The sequence below is a fragment of the Fusarium phalaenopsidis genome, assembly GCF_050370095.1.
Source record: "Fusarium phalaenopsidis strain FUZ10S chromosome Unknown contig_32302, whole genome shotgun sequence".
In the NCBI taxonomy this organism is placed as follows: Eukaryota; Fungi; Ascomycota; class Sordariomycetes; order Hypocreales; family Nectriaceae; genus Fusarium; species Fusarium phalaenopsidis.
The window spans coordinates 549,354-566,704 of NW_028145405.1; the positions used below are offsets into that span (position 1 = coordinate 549,354).

The 17,351-nt window shown below is 52.8% G+C and overlaps 6 protein-coding genes across 6 annotated transcripts; 1 reads left to right on the forward strand and 5 right to left on the reverse strand.

Annotated features, from left to right (window-relative positions):
* Positions 1-1,812: 1,812 nt before the first annotated feature.
* LRP88_07562 (S-adenosyl-L-methionine-dependent methyltransferase) lies at positions 1,813-3,230 on the reverse strand (the record flags this gene model as incomplete). The annotated part of the gene is made up of 6 exons (XM_083244088.1): positions 1,813-2,049; positions 2,115-2,556; positions 2,605-2,645; positions 2,702-2,909; positions 2,961-3,004; positions 3,081-3,230. The coding sequence occupies 6 exons, from the start codon at positions 3,228-3,230 to the stop codon at positions 1,813-1,815; spliced, it is 1,122 nt and encodes a 373-aa protein (XP_083098582.1).
* A 679-nt stretch (positions 3,231-3,909) lies between these two features.
* On the reverse strand, positions 3,910-5,628 carry LRP88_07563 (uncharacterized protein; the record flags this gene model as incomplete). The annotated part of the gene is made up of 1 exon (XM_083244089.1): positions 3,910-5,628. The coding sequence occupies one exon, from the start codon at positions 5,626-5,628 to the stop codon at positions 3,910-3,912; it is 1,719 nt and encodes a 572-aa protein (XP_083098583.1).
* Positions 5,629-6,887: 1,259 nt separating this feature from the next.
* LRP88_07564 (uncharacterized protein) lies at positions 6,888-8,327 on the reverse strand (the record flags this gene model as incomplete). The annotated part of the gene is made up of 2 exons (XM_083244090.1): positions 6,888-7,890; positions 7,939-8,327. The coding sequence occupies 2 exons, from the start codon at positions 8,325-8,327 to the stop codon at positions 6,888-6,890; spliced, it is 1,392 nt and encodes a 463-aa protein (XP_083098584.1).
* An 804-nt stretch (positions 8,328-9,131) lies between these two features.
* LRP88_07565 (uncharacterized protein) lies at positions 9,132-10,673 on the reverse strand (the record flags this gene model as incomplete). The annotated part of the gene is made up of 1 exon (XM_083244091.1): positions 9,132-10,673. One exon carries the CDS (start codon positions 10,671-10,673, stop codon positions 9,132-9,134), a length of 1,542 nt encoding a protein of 513 aa, XP_083098585.1.
* An 867-nt stretch (positions 10,674-11,540) lies between these two features.
* On the forward strand, positions 11,541-12,671 carry LRP88_07566 (pectin lyase fold/virulence factor; the record flags this gene model as incomplete). The annotated part of the gene is made up of 1 exon (XM_083244092.1): positions 11,541-12,671. The coding sequence occupies one exon, from the start codon at positions 11,541-11,543 to the stop codon at positions 12,669-12,671; it is 1,131 nt and encodes a 376-aa protein (XP_083098586.1).
* Positions 12,672-13,168: 497 nt separating this feature from the next.
* Positions 13,169-16,617, reverse strand: LRP88_07567 (calcium:hydrogen antiporter; the record flags this gene model as incomplete). Its single annotated transcript, XM_083244093.1, has 3 exons — positions 13,169-13,597; positions 13,650-16,381; positions 16,434-16,617. 3 exons carry the CDS (start codon positions 16,615-16,617, stop codon positions 13,169-13,171), a joined length of 3,345 nt encoding a protein of 1,114 aa, XP_083098587.1.
* Between the last annotated feature and the right edge of the window lie 734 nt (positions 16,618-17,351).

A 17,351-nucleotide genomic window follows, 5' to 3' on the forward strand; every position in this document is an offset into this window, starting at 1 on the left:
AGGTGTTGCTTTGGTATAGAAGTGTCGCACAGAATGGTGATGGCGAGATGATTGAGAAGAGCAAGTGAAGCATTCTACATAGCCTACCCTAACGCCCAGGACCAAGCCAAAAAGCTCATAGCCCGTGCCATAAAGGAATAAATTATACTAGACATGCTAAATATCAACCAGGGCCGAAACCCGATATTCGATAGTTTCCACAAATCATTGTGAACCTGGGCATCTTCAGGGTAGCTGCCATGGACGGTTATGATGCAACATCGGATTTGAAGCTGGGAGACTTAGCGAGGATGACATGCAGTTACATGCGATTGAAGCGAGTGGCATTTACGATGCGACCTTGTACTCTGTCATGGGGATTAAGAGAAAACGGAGGGTCTTCCGTTGGTAACGGTATCTTGGCTTCAACAGCTCATGCTGGTTGAGACTTTGGAGTACATGCATAATTCAACTGGCAGATCGCCCATGAATCGTAAACACAACCCATCAGCCTGCACAAAGTACCTGATGCACAAGAAACTCATCCAAGCTAACAGGGCAGATTCTTCCAAGAGGCGTCCCAAACTAGATGCCACCGACAGCCGTCCTCATGTCTGTCGCCAAGCATCGCAAGCCGAGCACCAAGGTCGCTATCCGGAGCCGCATCTCCAACCCAGAGCAAACGATTCGTCCAGCCTCTCTTTTCAACCTCAAAAATGGAGATCTAATGGGTCCCTTCATCTCCGTCCGCCTCACCGACGGCTCAACACGACTCAAACCGCCGAAACAAAGAAAAAAGCTCCATCGTAAAATCCACTCTGTGAAGCAACCGTGTGTCACCGCCTGCACGTCTCCACTGAAAAATTCAGGCACGCAAAAATTCTGCCGGGCAGAAAAACTTTTAGGCGGTGAGGGTGACTGATTGGCAGCCCCACACACCGTGTATAAAACCTCAGCTTCCCTCGCACCATTTGGACTTTTCTTCTTTTCTTCTTCATGTCGACAATACTTCAGTAAGTCTACCCCTACAGTAGCACTCTCCACTCTGAAGCGCTCTCCAAGCTTGCAAACAATCTTTGCATCTTTGAAAGTGCTTTAGCTTGGCGATCTACACTTTTGCTTTCTACTTGGCAGTTTGCTAATCCATCACCCCAGGAGAATCATTTCTATAGTATTCGACCTTCTCTTGGTTCTCCAAAAGAGCCACAGATCCCACCCTGGTTGATGAGTGCATATCCTCGACACCCTAGAGTGAATACTTTGGTCCTCTCGCACTGTCCGCAAGGACGGCGGTTGTTGCCTTGCAGCTGCTGTATAGAGAGTGTTTTTCTCTTGATGATCTCGATCCCCTCTGCGGTCTTGCCTTCGGGCGCGCGGTCGGGATGGGTGTTGATGGACGTCTGACAGGCGTGTTTCCTTTTTTCTTTTCATTGCTGCCTGGGGCTTGCCCTGGAAGTGAAGAAGCTTTTCTCCACTGGAGCCCTCTTGCTCGTCGAGCGCATCTGCATCTGGAGAAGAGTGCCGCAGGGTCGTCAGTCCGGAATATGTGTTATGGAATGCCAGAACCAGTCGGGTCCTCATGCCAGCCTGGACGTGCCATGTCGGCCAAGCTGCACCAGAAGGTAATAATAGAGATCTAGATTGCTATGCTCTCCATCCGATATGATATCACTTGCTTTTCAGGCTAATTCATGACTGCCTCTCGTACCTTGCCACCACTCCCACCTCTTTTTCGCCAACCTCGCCAACAATGTAAATAACAACATGCCGCTCATCAATCGTAACTACTTATGGCAGGTCTACAAGCTACCTCAAGTGTCTCCCTTCTCTCATCTAAGCCTCGGGCTTCCGGGCATAGACATAGCGGACCATCATGTAGGCGTGGACCTTGCGGTTGGCCAGAATCTTGCGCATGCCCATAAGGAAGATCTGATACTCGTCTGCTGGCCACTTGAGCACATTGTGCCACATAAAGAGCGTGTAGCCTTCGATGTCGTTCTCCATGGTCAGCTTCACGAAGCGACCCACCTCGGCGAGCTTGGGGTCTTTGGGCCACCCGCCGACAGGGAGCTGTTGACATCGTTAGCAATACGGCACGGTGACGAGATTGAGGCCATATGGCGTGTATGTCTTACCTTGTAGTCGACAACCTTCATGTCAGTGAAACCAGCCGCCTCAATGCCCTTCTCCTGAAGATTTTCCTGCTGCACAAAGAATGGTCTCTTGGTCGCCGCTCCGCCGGCCTCGTACAGCTTGGCCCACGTCTTAAGGTAAGGCGCAACTTGGGGGTCGTCGGCGGTGTCGTCATCGCAGAAGAAGTGCACATCGGCCTCGCAGGATTGAACCCAGCCGCCAGGGGCACAGCAGCGATAGGCCTGCTTGAAGATGGCATTCCAGTCGGCGATGGCGCCAAACAGGTAGCGGATGTGGATGAAGTCGAAGTCGTTGTCCTTCCAGGTCCAGGGCTCGGTGGCATCGTCAACCTCGAACTGGACGTTGGGGGGCACCCATGATGGCTGGCAGGGGGAGAGGTCGGAGCCGATCACTTCAGCCTGGGGGTACTTGTCGGCGAAGTCACTGGGGTGGTCAATTTAGAGCATGATGAGAAGGGCAAGAGAACCGTACATGGCCCAGATACCAGAGCCGGTACCGACATCGAGGACTTTCTGTTTGGCGAGATTTTAGCAATTGGCGAGCAAGTGGGGGTGTTGTCAAGACTAACCTTGACATCATCAGTAGGAATTGGTGCAAGGAATAGCTTGTCGCCGAGGAGGACGGTGAGGTAGTGGTGGGTGATGTCCTGCGACTGGAGCTGCTGGTCGTCATTGGGAGTAAAGTACTCGGTAGAATGGCGGTCGCTGTGAAAGGTTCGGCCCTGAATGGTTCGGTACTCGAGGATGCTGGCTGTCACTGAAGCTGTAGAGCTTGCGCTGTCCGACGTGTTAATGCTGTGCTTTATTGGGGAGCTTGGTTGCACGTACGCATCAGATCCAAGGGCTGAATCGGCATCGTCAAAGTCGTCACCCTACAGCGAAACATGGATGCGTCAACGATCTGTCATTTATGATGGCGCAAAGCGCATGAAAGCTATCACGACATACCGCGTCGTCGGCGGCGGCGATGATCGGCTCGCCTCGGGGCGGGGAGGAGGACGCGAGGGGTGCGGGGCTAGGGGATTTGGTGGGTGACTTGGTAGCGGGAGCGGGAGCGGCGGCGGGAGTGGCAGCCCGTTCTTCGTTCTCGTTGGCCATGATGACGGAGGCTTTTTTGGGTGTGCGAGGATGGTGAAAGTGTTTGTTGTACAGAATGAGGTTGTGTCTGGGGAAGAATTGGATTGAGGAGTGGATGGGGGATATACTGGGTCTGACTATGGATAGGAATGGCTCCTTCCTCTCTTGACGTGGTACTACTGCCCTTTCCAAGCAGCCATGGATCCATAGATGGATCGCAGTTCCTCAATCTCCAGACGCGGGAGGTCGGAAGAGAGGCCTAGAACAGAGACGGGCTGGGCATAGCGGGGGTAGTTCCATTCCTGCACCTCTAGATCTCCATCCTTGCAGCAGACTTTCTCCAATAGACATCTATAGCACCAATCTGGTGGTGTTCGTCTGGCAGCTGCCCCTCCACGGCAAGGATGGCGCCGGCAACCTGGCGGACGGGAGACGGGAGATGCGCCATTAGCTTGGGGTGCTAGAGAAGGAGGGGGAAAGTCATGATCATGATACGATGGGTCCACGTCAGCGCGACCGACCAAAGAAAAGGCTGGGCTCTCCGCAAGCATTTCCCGCGAAAGACAAGGCACGGGCATGGGGGGAATAGTTTGCTGATGTGGGAATAGCTTCGGGGTAGCGCAACGGCTGTGGGGTATTTACGTTTGGGAGGGAATCACGAGAAGGAAGGGACAGAGGAATAACTAAATGCATGCATCAATTAACCAAACAACAAACACACAAATTTTGAGCTAAAGAATGCATCTGCCGAAATTGTCATAAAAGTCGAAAACCCTGACCAGCCTTCGTCACCCTTAAAAACCTCGACACACTCGCCCTCCCCTGGTAGCTTCAGAGGGCATTTCCTCTTGAGGCTGCTTAGCCACTCGTCTATGCCTACCTGATACCACGGGTCGCAGCCTTCACCCGGTTTTTTGACCATCACAGCCCACAAAAACATCTTCCACATGTGCTGCCAGTCCCTATCCTTCGTCAGCGCCTGCTCAAAGTCACTAACCGACATGGGACCCCACGCCTCAAGGCGCTTCTGAAGCTCTTCTTGCGCGTGCCACGATGCCCACGGGTTGTATGACGGCTGTGAGCGGTAGAAGGCGAACTTATGCAGCCTCACCTTTCTGAGACGATCTACACCCATATACTCGCCTGAGAAGCCCATTACGCGGGCCTTCCTGGCGTAAGGGCCCACAGCCGTCCACAGCTTCTCCCACGCAGCCTCCTGGAGCGCAAGCCCGGTGAGCGAGCCCTCCTGCTGCATGTTGTCAATGTCCTCCATAGCCTCCTGGATCGTCGCGAGTATGCCCTCCTCCTCCTCCGTGAGGGTTTTGTAGTCGACCAGAAGCTCAAGCTTCTCGGTAAAGATATCCGTCACCTCTCCCGGGTATGCCTCTTCCCAACCCCACAGTCCAAACCGGTCGCCGTGCAGAATTCCCAGCAGATCCTCCATCCTGCTGGTATGCCACCAGAGGGTGGCATCCCAGGTAGAGAACCCTTCCTTCCTGAGATGGTCAGGGGGATCCGAGTCGCGCGCGTCATCGTACTCTTGGATTCCGACAGGGGGATCCAGATACTCGTTTTTGAGCTCGACGCCTCGGTTCTTATAGTCTTGAAGGACGACCCGCAGGACTGAAGAGGGACAGTGAGAACTCATCGAAAGGGACACCAAGTTCCCACTAACATCGTCGAAATCTATGTGCTTGCTACGATAGTCCCCGCTACTGATGAGGTAACTGGGGATCTCCGATCCGATCCCTGGTAGCTTGTCCAGTGCAAACTTGGTGCAAGGGGTTGGGAATCCCCGAGTGCTGAGGAGCTGAAGCATTCTGGAAAGACGCACCATCGACTTTCTGTCTCTCACCTTCTGCAGTTGGCTTGGTAAGGACCTGACCATGTGCTTTCCAGGCGAAAGCTCGTTGCTGCTGCTCACGTCGTGGCCCCTCTCTACCAACCACTTTAGAGCGTTGTGATGCTTCTGTTCAATTTGATCTCCCGCAAAGGCGCTCTCCAATAGGCGGTCGACGGGACGGTGATAGATAGCTCCTTTTCTACCTTCGTGCCAGATGGACCCAGGATACGGAGTATCTTCAAGATTCGTTCTCTGGAAGGGACAAAGGGATACCTCCCAGACGTACTCAGTGGATGCTACGCCAAAATTCTCGCAACGTTGTAGCATGGCCACGTCAGCAGTCTGGAGACCCAGCAAGAAGATGGCCTTGCCATTGTGGCGATAGAAGTCCTGGATGACGGCAAGGCGTATTGAGCAAGATGACAGTGCCAGAGCCCGCCCTGAGTCCCCGGTATCTAGTAGGTGATTGAAGATCTGAATTAACACCTCCAACGGCAGAAGAGCCAGCGCGCCATGCTGGACAGGGCGAGGCGGCTTATCAGGGAGCGACGAATCCAAACGGCTGAGGCCGTCCATGGTTTATGAGAGGTTAGTAAATGAATGTTGAGGTTGTTGTCTTAGCTTAGTTGTTTAGGTAGTGATGAATGCTGGTTGTTTCTGATAAACCTGATCTATCGGTAATATGCGAAGACTAAATACATGCTTCCTAACTCACCTTCAAGCCGGCAATGAAACACAAACTATTAATAGCTTCATTCCTTTAAACTTGATTAACATGATGGATCCTTGAATGGGGATGAAAGAACATGTTGATTTGTGGCTGCCTTGCACTAGTTTGTGCTCTGAAACATGGACAAATCTGGGCCCTTTGAGTCGAACTTGAATACAAGCTGTCTTTCTTTGTTTCTTTGGCCTAGTCAAGAAACTCGACTAGCTTTGTAGACAAAGATGGTATTACTCAGAAGGAAATTTGACAAACAAGTGCGCTGGTTAAAAGTAAAAGAAAGGAAATAAAGCCGAGTAGGAAGAGGTTCAGCCATGAGCACGAGCTCTCATGAGAAGCCATGGGCGATACAATCTGGGCATGTTGCCCCATACTGCCACCGATACGCCCTGGTTGCACATCGATAGACAAAGTATCATCTCTATATAGATTGGCCTGGGGCCAAATCTGCCTTGCCAACCTCCACACGAGCTGGCCTGCGCTTCTACTCGTTACACCCCTAGACTGGGTTCTTACTCATCCAATTCTTTTGGCGCGAAAGACATCACGGGTGACCAGTATATCCTGCGAAACGTGTGGAACGACAGCCTCAATGGCTCGTCTAGGTAAGGTAAAGGGCTCGAGGTATAGATATGCATGCAGATGTAAGCTCTAAGAACCTTTGTACCTTGCCTATACAAGATAGTTACACTTGAAGGAGTTCCTTCGGTACGTTTTATGAGGGTTAGGATTTAGGCAAGGCTACGAGCTTTGTTTGGGGCAATGGGTTGTTGAGAAATGGATTCCACTGGTGTCAATTCCCATGCAGCCATTCCTCACCAACCCCAAAGATTAAGGGAGCCATACTTGAGGCCAAAAAGATACTGGGGCATTTACCCTTGGAAGATATTCAGGAAACGGAGGCAGTGGTGGTATTTGCAAGCATCCTATTATGAGTACGGAATACACAACTAGATCAAAACAAGTGTATTTAAGCAGTATTAATCAGAAAAGCTCCGGCGTAAATATACCATTCATAATAGTACAATCAAAAGTCCTGCCAAGGCTCCTCTCCAACTGGCAACTTTTCAACAAAAGGGTGAGGAGGGGTCCCGATTCATTCATTAATAGACTAATAGTCAACTCCCCACCGGACTATTGAGCCTCTGTTGTCCCAGTAGCTCACGGGGTTGATGATGCGCCTGAAGCCGAACCGATGGACCCTGTCAGCCGGGCAGCGGCCGCCGTCATCGAACTTTAGGACCTCGGACTCACCCGCAAAGTCGGGGAGAGCCGACCAGAGCTCCCGCCAGCAGGCTTCTTCATCACGTTCGATGTCCAAGCCCCCCTCGGCCCGGATTTTGACCTCAATTTTTCGCAAAGCTGCTAGGATTGAGAGAAAATGGCGCTTCTCAAAGTCATCGAGCCCTTGGTGCGTGTCCAGCAGCTTCAACTTTGCCTCCCATATATCACCAACCTCGCCATCATAGACCGGCTTCCATATCAGTGGATCAAGGAGGTCATTGAATAGCCCCATTACTAACCCCCAAAACTCGGTTGTCAAGGTGTCATATTTGACTGTTTTTGGTTCATAGACCTGTCCAACAAAGCCCCAGTCTTGGGCGCATCGGAGGCTCTCTGGGCATTGCTCAATAGGGGAAGTCAGCGTTGCACCTTGTCGTTGCAGCTGCTCCAGAAAGGCCTCGAGAACCGAGGGCGGGCAGGCCGACCTCATGATCCACGCCATGGGACTGTGGGAATGGAACGTGAGAGGCACAAACCCCGGGATTGAATCTCTGTATTCCAAATCTTTAGTGATGCGCATGGATCCGTAATCCACGAATTGTACCTCTCGCGGCAAGGTGAAGCCTTGGGCTAACAGGTAGCAAATAATGTTGGCAGCGCCCTCGAGCTTAGTCTTGTCGGCTTCTACCCCAAAGGCACGGAGGAACAAGTGCGGCATGTGCCTCAGGGTTCTGGCGAATTGGGCCTGTTTGTCCATGCTTCCCGGTTTAAAGTTAGTGCAGGCTGTGGCCAGGTCACCGCCGTTCCTCACGAGCCACCGCAGTACATAGAAGCATTGGTCTGCCGTCATCTTGTCCTTTTCAAAGGCAGGCATCAGGTAGTTAATTGGCCTGTGGTCAAAAGACCAGTGCTAGCCGGTGTTCTTCCCCCCTGAATACTCCCACCGCCAGACGGCGTCCGCAGAGGCAACCTTGCGCTCGATACATCGTTTGATCGCTGCGAAATCGCCCGCTTCCAAGGCTAGGTGGAACGTCTCATAGTTGGAGCTTCGATAGAACTCATCACGCACGGTGTGGTGCAGCCTAGACGATGTCAAGGCCAGGCTTCTCAAGTTCTGCCGATCCATATGCTCCGTGATAGAGAGAATGATTTCGCTGGGCATCTTGACAAGATAAGCATTGCTAGGTTGCTCGATCTGGACCGGAAGCCTCTCCACTGGAGCCTCGTGGTTGTCTGGTCCTTGATCGTTTGTAGGCGTCTGGCATGAGGCGGCACTGTCGCCTTCACACTCGATTTCGGTGGTCTTGGATCCTTGCGGGTCAGACATGTTGATGGTGGTTTGATTTCTCACAGAGAAAGCTGGTGGGTTGATGCAGGTGTTGTATATGTTGGTTGTAATGTTGTGTTCAGGAACTGTGTGATGTTTGAATAGTGAACTTGTTTCATCTAGAGAGAAGCATCTTAATATCTTCTTATATGCTTCAACTGATGTCCCACCCAACAACTTTCTCTGTCCTACATTTCCTTGTTATGATGAAAAGACAACAAAGAAACCCCAACAAAAAATACTTTGCTCTCAACGGCTGCTGAAAGCCCTTTCACTATTACAGACATGAAAGAAGAGTTACCCACTAGCATGCGAGACCGCCTATCACTGGCTGAGCATCAACAAAGGACATATCAGCACTCAGGGGATGGCAAGACTTTTGATTCTTTTCTCGCATAGTTACTTGGAGACCATGCTCTATCGGATGGTAGTGCCCAGGTAGAACCCACAATGGCCTTAGTCTTTTAGGCTCCATGAGGGACTCGCCTCTGCCTTCTACGTGTCCGTATTCAAGCCAGAAGTATTTCTTCACCGAGTGTCACGAGAGAAGTCAGCCATGAGAGCCGTCCGGTGAATCTTTTGAAGCTATCTACCGGTACTAATCGTATGTAATAGTGAAGTCGAGAAGATAGTGTGCCCTTATTTGAAGGCCTTTAGAAAATGGCACAATCACGGGGGCAAGTCAATTCAGAGAAATCCTGTCATTTATTCATACCAAGATGACGCCGAAAGTATTCAAGAGGCAAATCATTTAAGCGCATCACTCTCCAAGCACAACTCTAGCCTCAGCAAGGCACCTCTGACTTACCACTCCTTCAAAGGGATCTTACACCAGTCGGGATCTTTGTCAATTAGCCAACCGGCATCTGCCCAGCGCCACTCCTGCGGCCAATCACTCATAACATTCACCGGCCCATCGACACGGTGCCGGTTCTTGAAAAACTTACCGCACGGAGCCTTCTTGAGGCTCTTGGCCCAGAGCTTCTGCGGATCCCAGCTGGCCCAGAGGGCGAACCTGTGCATCCTGCCCTCTGGGTGCCGGTACTGGGAGTCTAGGAGCTGGTCGTCGTCAAAGAAGCTTTCAAAGGTCATGGAGAGCTCGTACCAGCAGGCCTTGGCGTCTCGCTTGATGTCTAAGCTGCCTGAGGCCTGGGCTCTGGCTTCGATCTTTCGCAGGGCAGATAGAATAGAGACGAGGAATAGTCTCTCTACATCGTTGATACCTTCGTATTCATCTAATAGTCTCACCTTTTCTACCCAGATGTCCCCTACCTCGCCGATATAAAGCGGCTTCCACCTCTGCGGATCAAAGAGATCGTTATACAGCTCGGCCACCAACTCCCACACCTGAGTTAGAATGGCCGGCGGCGGGTCAAAGTCCGCGTCGTGGTCATCTACAAGCTCACCGTACTTGAATTCAGGCGGACAACTGTCGCGAGGGCAAGTCAGTTTGACACCTTGACGCTTAAGCTGCTTCAGGAAGGCCTCGAGCAGCGAGGGCGGACAGGCCGACCTCATCAGCATCGTGACGAGAAAGGGCGAGTCGAAGCTGAGAGGAGTAAACTCTGTGTACTCCTCCTTGCTTCTGAGGGTTGACCCTACACCCCGTACCAATCGCGGGAAGTTGAAGTCCTGAGATGATAGGTGACATACAATCTTGGCGACGCCGTCGAGCTTGTCCCTGTCTGTAGACATCTTGAAGGTCTGGAGGAAGGAGCACGGCATGTGCTTCATTCTCCTGACGAAGTCGATCTGGGCATCGGCCTCTATGTCGTCCCAGCCCCGGTCATCAATGGACGCAGCGGTGATATCAGAGCCCTGGTCGACGAGCCACTGAAGCACCTCGAAGCACTGATCGGCCGTCGTTTCGTCCTTGTTGAGGCCTAGAGTCAGAAAATGGACCGGGCGGTGGACAAGATGCGAGAACAAGGTGCTGCACTCACACTCCTTGACATGACCGTCCTCTCGGAACCCGACCTTCCAGACTCCATTAATAGGGGCAGCGTCATATAGAGCACACCGCTGTACCATACCTAGATCTCCCGTCCTCAAGGCCAGACGAAAAGTCTTGTACTTCCCACTACGATAGAAGTCAGGACGCACGATGCGGCATAGGTTAGCACACGTCAGGGCCAGGCTCTTCAAGCTCGCCCGGCGCAAGTCCTTTATGATGAAGAGGACAATTTCGTCAGGTAACCTGGCGAGATTGGCGTTGGTAGATCCATTCGAGACGGAAAGCTCCTCGAGCGAAGCAACTGGGGCTTCAGCATCTCCCGGCTGGGGTGAGGCGGTGACCTCTCCTTCAGGCTCTCCCTCACCGACATTCAATCCCTGAGAGACAGACATGATGATGCTGGTTATACTTTCCGCTAATAAAAGAAAATATGACGAGTTCTCGTTTGTTTCGTGCAATATCCTTTTCTCCGTAATCGTGCGATGTCGAGTTTGGATTTGCAACTCCACAGCTTATACTTCAACTACTTCCCTGTCTCGACCAGGTTATTTATGGCATTTTTTAACCTTGAGGAATTGCTCATGGAGACAAGGAAATTGTGTGAAATTTTGTCTTGTTCTTGCATACATTCATACATACGTAGGACTCCTCAGCAGTGATGGAGCATGAACAAAGAACACCTTAAACACTGACACTGGCGGGCATGTTTTTAGCCAGAACATTGATAATCAAGTTGGTATACGCTATCGTTAGTCGAGCGCTTGTGATACTTAAGCTTATCATAGCCTCAATATCCTTCCTTTACTAGGAAGCTAGTCGTGGCACTATGGAGGCACGGATACCCTTAATCAACTAATATGATACATCTCGGTCCGAGCGATACGCGCAAAAACACCAATAGTTCGCAAGCCCTGTCTTAGAAACGTTGTTCCAGAGCAACAGCTCACGCCACGTCCGAATGAACGGGTCGAGCTTAATATTTCAGGGGATTGCCCACCGGGGCGAAACAACGGGATTCCGACCGCCCACGAATCAGAGGCCGCCGCCTTGCCCGATCCGGCAACCCACCCCGGGCCCCGTTCCCGGCCCTGACCCGATGAAGGGGTTGGTACGAAGTAGGGCTGGGAGTTGAGTCTGCTGCCGTGAGTGCCGTGTGCCAAGCAGACGAGAACTCTCGGCAAGGACCGAGCTGTTGGGATATATAGAAGGACCATGGTGAACGACAACTGATTCTGTTTCTACACCTCAACACCTTCAACATGCCCTCCCTCTTCAAGACCCTCCTCGCCGTCACGGCTCTCGTCCCCGCCGCCTTTGGTGCTCTCCCCACCAAGCCCGAGGGTTTCGCCTCGGGTACCACTGGCGGTGGTTCTGCTTCTGCCGTCTACCCCAAGAGCGCCTCGGAGCTGGTCTCTTATCTTGGCGACTCTCAGGCGCGCGTCATCTACCTCGACCGCACCATCGACTTCACCGGCACCGAGGGTACCGCCACCGAGACGGGATGCGCCCCCTGGGGAACCGGCTCCCAGTGCCAGTTGTCTATCAACAAGGACAACTGGTGCGGCAACTACCAGCCCAACGCCAAGAAGGTCACCGTCAAATACGACAAGGCCGGTATGCTGGGCATCAAGGTCGGCTCTAACAAGAGTCTGATCGGTGTTGGAAACAAGGGTGTCATCAAGGGCAAGGGCCTGCGCATCGTTGGAGCCAAGAACGTCATCATCCAGAACGTTCATGTCACCAACCTCAACCCCAGCCTCGTCTGGGGCGGTGATGCCATCACCGTCGACGACGCCGATCTGGTCTGGATCGACCATGTCACCACCTCGCTCGTCGGCCGCCAGCACATTGTTCTCGGCAACAAGGCCTGCAACCGTGTCACCATCTCCAACTCCAAGATCGATGGCACCAGCTCCTGGTCCGCCAGCTGCAACACCTACCACTACTGGGGCATCTACTTTGCCGGTGCCAACGACTTGATCACCTTCAAGAACAACTACATCTATCACAGCTCCGGCCGTGCCCCCAAGGTCTCTGGCAACACCCTCCTCCACGCCGTCAACAACTACTTCTACGACGTCCCCGACCACGCTTTCGAGATCGACTCCGGCAGCGTCCTCGCCGAGGGTAACATCTTCCAGAACGTCAAGAACCCCGTCGTTGCCGGCTACAAGGGCAAGCTCTTCGGCAGCACCACCACCAGCTCCAACACCGCTTGCGCCGCCAGCCTCGGCCGCAACTGCGAGCTCAACGGCTTCGGCAGCTCCGGTGCTCTTGGTGGCACTGACACCAGCTTCCTCGGCAACTTCAAGGGCAAGACCATTGCCAAGGCTTCCAGCTTTAACGATGCCAAGAACGTCGTCAACACCGCTGGCTTCGGCAAGGCTTAAACGGTTCCAAAATAGGGGTTGGGGGAGTTAGAGAAACAGCATAGACCTTCTTTGTACATACACGTTACCCATGTGGCCCATATGGTGGCCTTGTCAATACCAGTACATACCTCAGCTGTCTTGAAAGACAGTGGTTAAACAAATTTCAAATCTCAATGAGTCCCACGCTGCGTGATTGCTATGTGATAAAATGCTCCTATGAAACAATTTACGGAACTAAAACAATATGCCATCCAACACCTTGTAACGACCGAACCCATGCTAAAGCCTGGTAACACAGGCAACTCCAACAAGCCCAATGCAATGACACTTCGTGCTAGCCACCTCCCAAGCCAAACTGCCAGTATTGACAGCTAATAACCTGAAGAGAACGCCATCATCCATGAAACAGGCATCTCAATGTATGTAGTGTATGTGCGATATTAAAGTCAGACAACAACCAGTCCTCCCTCTCTCTCCTATGTCAACCATCCCTCACTCCCCACAAGTCATCGCATTCAAACCTGGAATGCCCTTCCATTCGTCGATCTGCCAATCGTTTTGTAACTCTGATACTGACCATCGGCTCCCATGACGTCGAACCTCTGCATACCCATAGAATCGGAGGTGAAGCCGCTAAAGTAGTAGCCGATAACAACAACAAGATAGGTCAGCATTAGGATGCTGCCCTTGAAGTAGTTGCTCTTTCCTTCTCCGTACATGTAGCTCAACAAGAACACGCACAGGATAACCGTCACCATATCCCACTGAGGGAACAGGAGGGAGAAGGTATACAATGCCGGATCACCGCCGGTAGGAACACCTGGCCAGAACGCAGAGTAAAAGACGAGCGCGGGGATCTGAAGCAGGCACACCTGCAGAGCGTAGGCTGAACCGATTTCCATGGACAAGGCGATGTTTCCGTTCATAGCGAACGAGATGGCGTTCTAGACATGGTTAGTGACTGTTAATAAGATCATAAATGGGCCGGGATCTTACCAAAAACTCAGTCGTGTTGGGCACAAGAGCAAACAGGGTAATACCAAGGAACTTTTGATCAATCGAGAAGCTCTCCAGGACAACATCCACGGTATCAACCAAAATCTCAGCAATGATGGCGTACAAAACAGTGGCTCCGAGGAGGATCACGGAACTCTTGGTACGACTCCAGTTGGGGGCATCGTGGCCATGGCTGGCATGGGCTTCAGTGGCAGGAGGTTCTGTCTCGGCCTCATGGTGAGGTGGACGCGTGGCAGCCTGGGGACGAGAGCCTGCACCGTGGGCTACAGGAAGAGCAGATGGCCGCCTCGAGATACGCTCACGGGAGGCAATAGTAGCAGCAGTTGCGGCAATCTCAGCCACCTCGCGGGCGAGGAGCTTGTTGTCGGCATCGCTGAGACCAGGAACGTGAAGGGCGGAGCGAGCAGGCTCGCCGCCGCTGGACTTCGGGGGGACAACGTGTGGAGTCGAGGTAGAACCGTTGGAAGTAGACAGCACCTGCGTGGCAGTAGAGCCTTGGCGAGACAGTTCTTCGGGCAGTCCAGACTGCTTCAAGGACTGGCCAAGGATGCGCTTGTAGAGGTGAGAATCGCGCACATCGTTTCCACTGGCATCAGCGACGACCGGAGCATGAGCCTGAGAAGGTCGAACGCTGGATGAATGCATTGAGTGCATGTGCTCCTCGTGTCGCTTCTCGTCAATCTCGGCGTTCCAAATGACAGCCGCGTGCGTTCGAAGAGTGAACCAGAGACCAATGAGGTACGAGAAGAACAGCATCGCAGCAGCCATATAGCAGTAAGGGCGAACTGCCTCAAGATAGAACCTGTCGCTAAGCGAAGGAGCCTGCGAAAAGTAGCAACGACGACAGTCTCGGCCGTTATCCCCAGAGCCGTAGTCCTCGCATTCAGTGCAGTTAAGCTCGTGAGTTCCGTAGATCTGGTAGAACAGAGTTGGACCAAAAGCACCAACCACAGCAAACAACAACATAGTAGACGTAACACCGGCAGACCGGGCGTTGAATCGTTGCGTCTTTCGCTTGAGGGCACCAAAACACATCGAGATACCAGGCAGGAAGAGGATACCGGCAAAGATACTGCCCACGATACTTCCCTCGACAAGCTGGCCCTTGCCTTGGGTCAGGGCAACACAGTACAGGAAGACCTCGACCACAGTTGCGAAGAAGGCGTTGATAGCGGCACCCACACCCATCGAGGATTGGGCTGAAATGGAGGCAACGGCCTGTCCAATGAAGTAGGCCAGAGGAATAATGGACAAAAGACCAGCAACGAACAAAAAGGCGGGCGACGTAATGAAGCCCTCCACGTGGAACACACCCTCGAGAACGAGCCAGTCGAGAATAACGAAGCCAACTACCACCATGAGGTTGATGAGGAAGATGTTGGTTCCGTCCACCGTATACTTCCAGTATCTGGAGCCCACGGCACGGTAGGTGCAAAGTAGGATCGAGGACGTTGTGGCATCATCGGATCGCACATATCTAATGTCCGTCTCAAAGGACAATGCCAGAGGGTGTCGTCGTAGGTGGTCGAAGAGCAGGAATGTCGCCTTACCCATAGGAATCCAGAACACCAAGAACCAACAGATGCCAGACACGATGATGAGCGAGGGTGAGATCAGACAGTAGAAGAAGACGAAGAAGATGACTCGGCCAATGTTCCACTGGCCACGACCGAACAGTCTCCGCTTGATTCGAGGAGGCAGCTCGGAACTCTCACCGCGTCGACCGCGACCGAGCAGGCTCTCAGTCTCACTGGGCTCAGAATCAATGCTTCTCCTCGAGCGCCCTATAATCGAGCGATTGCGATCAGGTCCGAAAAAGAGTCGTCCGTACTCGAGGTCTCCGCTCTGCCATTGCTCGTACTCTGAAATGCTGCGGCCTTCATCTTGATCCTCATCCATGTAGGCCTCGTCCTTCTCCAGACGCACAAACTTGCCAAATGGGTAAAACAGGTATCCTGCAAGACCCCAGAGGACTCTTCCATACTCTCTCCCACTAGGAGCAGCAGAGAAAAGCAGACAGGTTATGGCGCCCAGAGCTGCCAGAGAGGCCATCCACCAACCGAACAGGAGAGTCCAGAACAGGTTGAAGGCAAGGAGCCAGTTGCTCACTCTGCCACCCGGAGCCGAGTGAATATCGGCTTGGGCAAACTTTTGAATCGAACGATCCTTCTTGTACAGTGCAGGCTTCCATACACGGATACCGAAAGGATGGGTCTGGTTGATGGCCTGCTGTCGATCCTTGAGGGTGAAGCTTTCGGCCTCACTAACCTCGCCATCAGACTCGCAGTCGACATGGTCTTCTAGGTCAAGCTCTTCTGCATGGGGTTCTTCGTTGTCGGCGGCGCTATCGGAGGGATCTTCGGTATCTTCATTGATATTATCGTCTTCGTTATCATCGTTGTCGTCTTGGCGCGAGTGGACGCGAGACAGCTGTGTCGGGAGCTGTGGTCTGCGACGGTATGTCTGCTGGCGCTCAGCAGCGTCGGCCTCGACCTCGTGCGCCTCGTCGTCAACAGAGTAGACGCCGCCGCGATGGGGCGTAGAGGATGGGCGTCGAGGCATAGGGGGCTTTCGAAGTCGGGTGACGGATCGCACTCGTTCAGGGCCCTTGGAGGCACGCGATGATTGAGAGGGTCGAGATGATGTGCGTTCTTGGGATGATTCGGTGGGTTGAGGATTAGAGCTGGAGGCAGCCGGTCCGCTTATCGAACCTGGGAAGCTAAGATTACTCCTGGGTCCCTTCATATTTGGCGAGAAACCTACCATAACCCTCAGGCCTCCGTCGCATTGTGTCAGTGGACTGGAAGCTCTCGGACAAGCCATCGTCCTCGGCACGAGTTGTAGACTCGGTTCGAGTAGGAGGATTGCGCGTGTCTGCCGGAGACGTCGCACCAGACGAGTCGCCTGGGCGCGCAGCTGACGAGCTTTCTCGCCTCGAGGGATCCATGGTGAATGGTGACACTGGGGCCAGCGCAGGTCGACTGAAGGATACACGAGGTTGTCACGATGGCCTCGCGTGCTTTTTTGTAGGACGGAGGAGGCAAACAGAGATCGAGCACGAGTTGCAAAAGAATTTCAGATCAAGGTTATGCCTGTCCTTGAACGACGAATGGAAGTGGGAATGCCGAGCATGCCAATGTTACGATGCAGCGCCGAGATACCGGAGGATGCGATGCCCAAGCGACGAAGATCCGGGTCGAGTTGGGTTGCGTTGGGTCTGGTGATTTAAATGAGCTGAGATGTCGGGGCTTTGCTTTGTTTTTTGCCCAACGTGAGGGTATTATTAAAAAAAAAGAGGAAACGATAGACGGCGTCGCCGGGTGAGAAAACTGGTCTCGGTGTTGGCTGCTGTCTGAGACTGCGAGGAACCTGCCAAAAAACCACCACAGGGAACAAAGAGTTACGACGAGCAGGAGGGTGCTCGAAGCTGATGATGGGAAAGAGAGAATGAACAGCTGAAGGCGGGTCGAGCTATGGCACAAAGTATCAGCGCCGCTATCCTGCCCAAGGCAAGGGAGGAGAGGTCGGATGTTTACCTGCACAACACCACACAAATCAAACGTACACAATGTCAATCCCCAAAACCTACTGCACCTAGCATAGGTTCCTCTGCTTGACCCACTACTGGCCAACCTTGCTGCTCGTGATCAGCTAGCTTACCCAGGATAGCCTAGCGTGTCT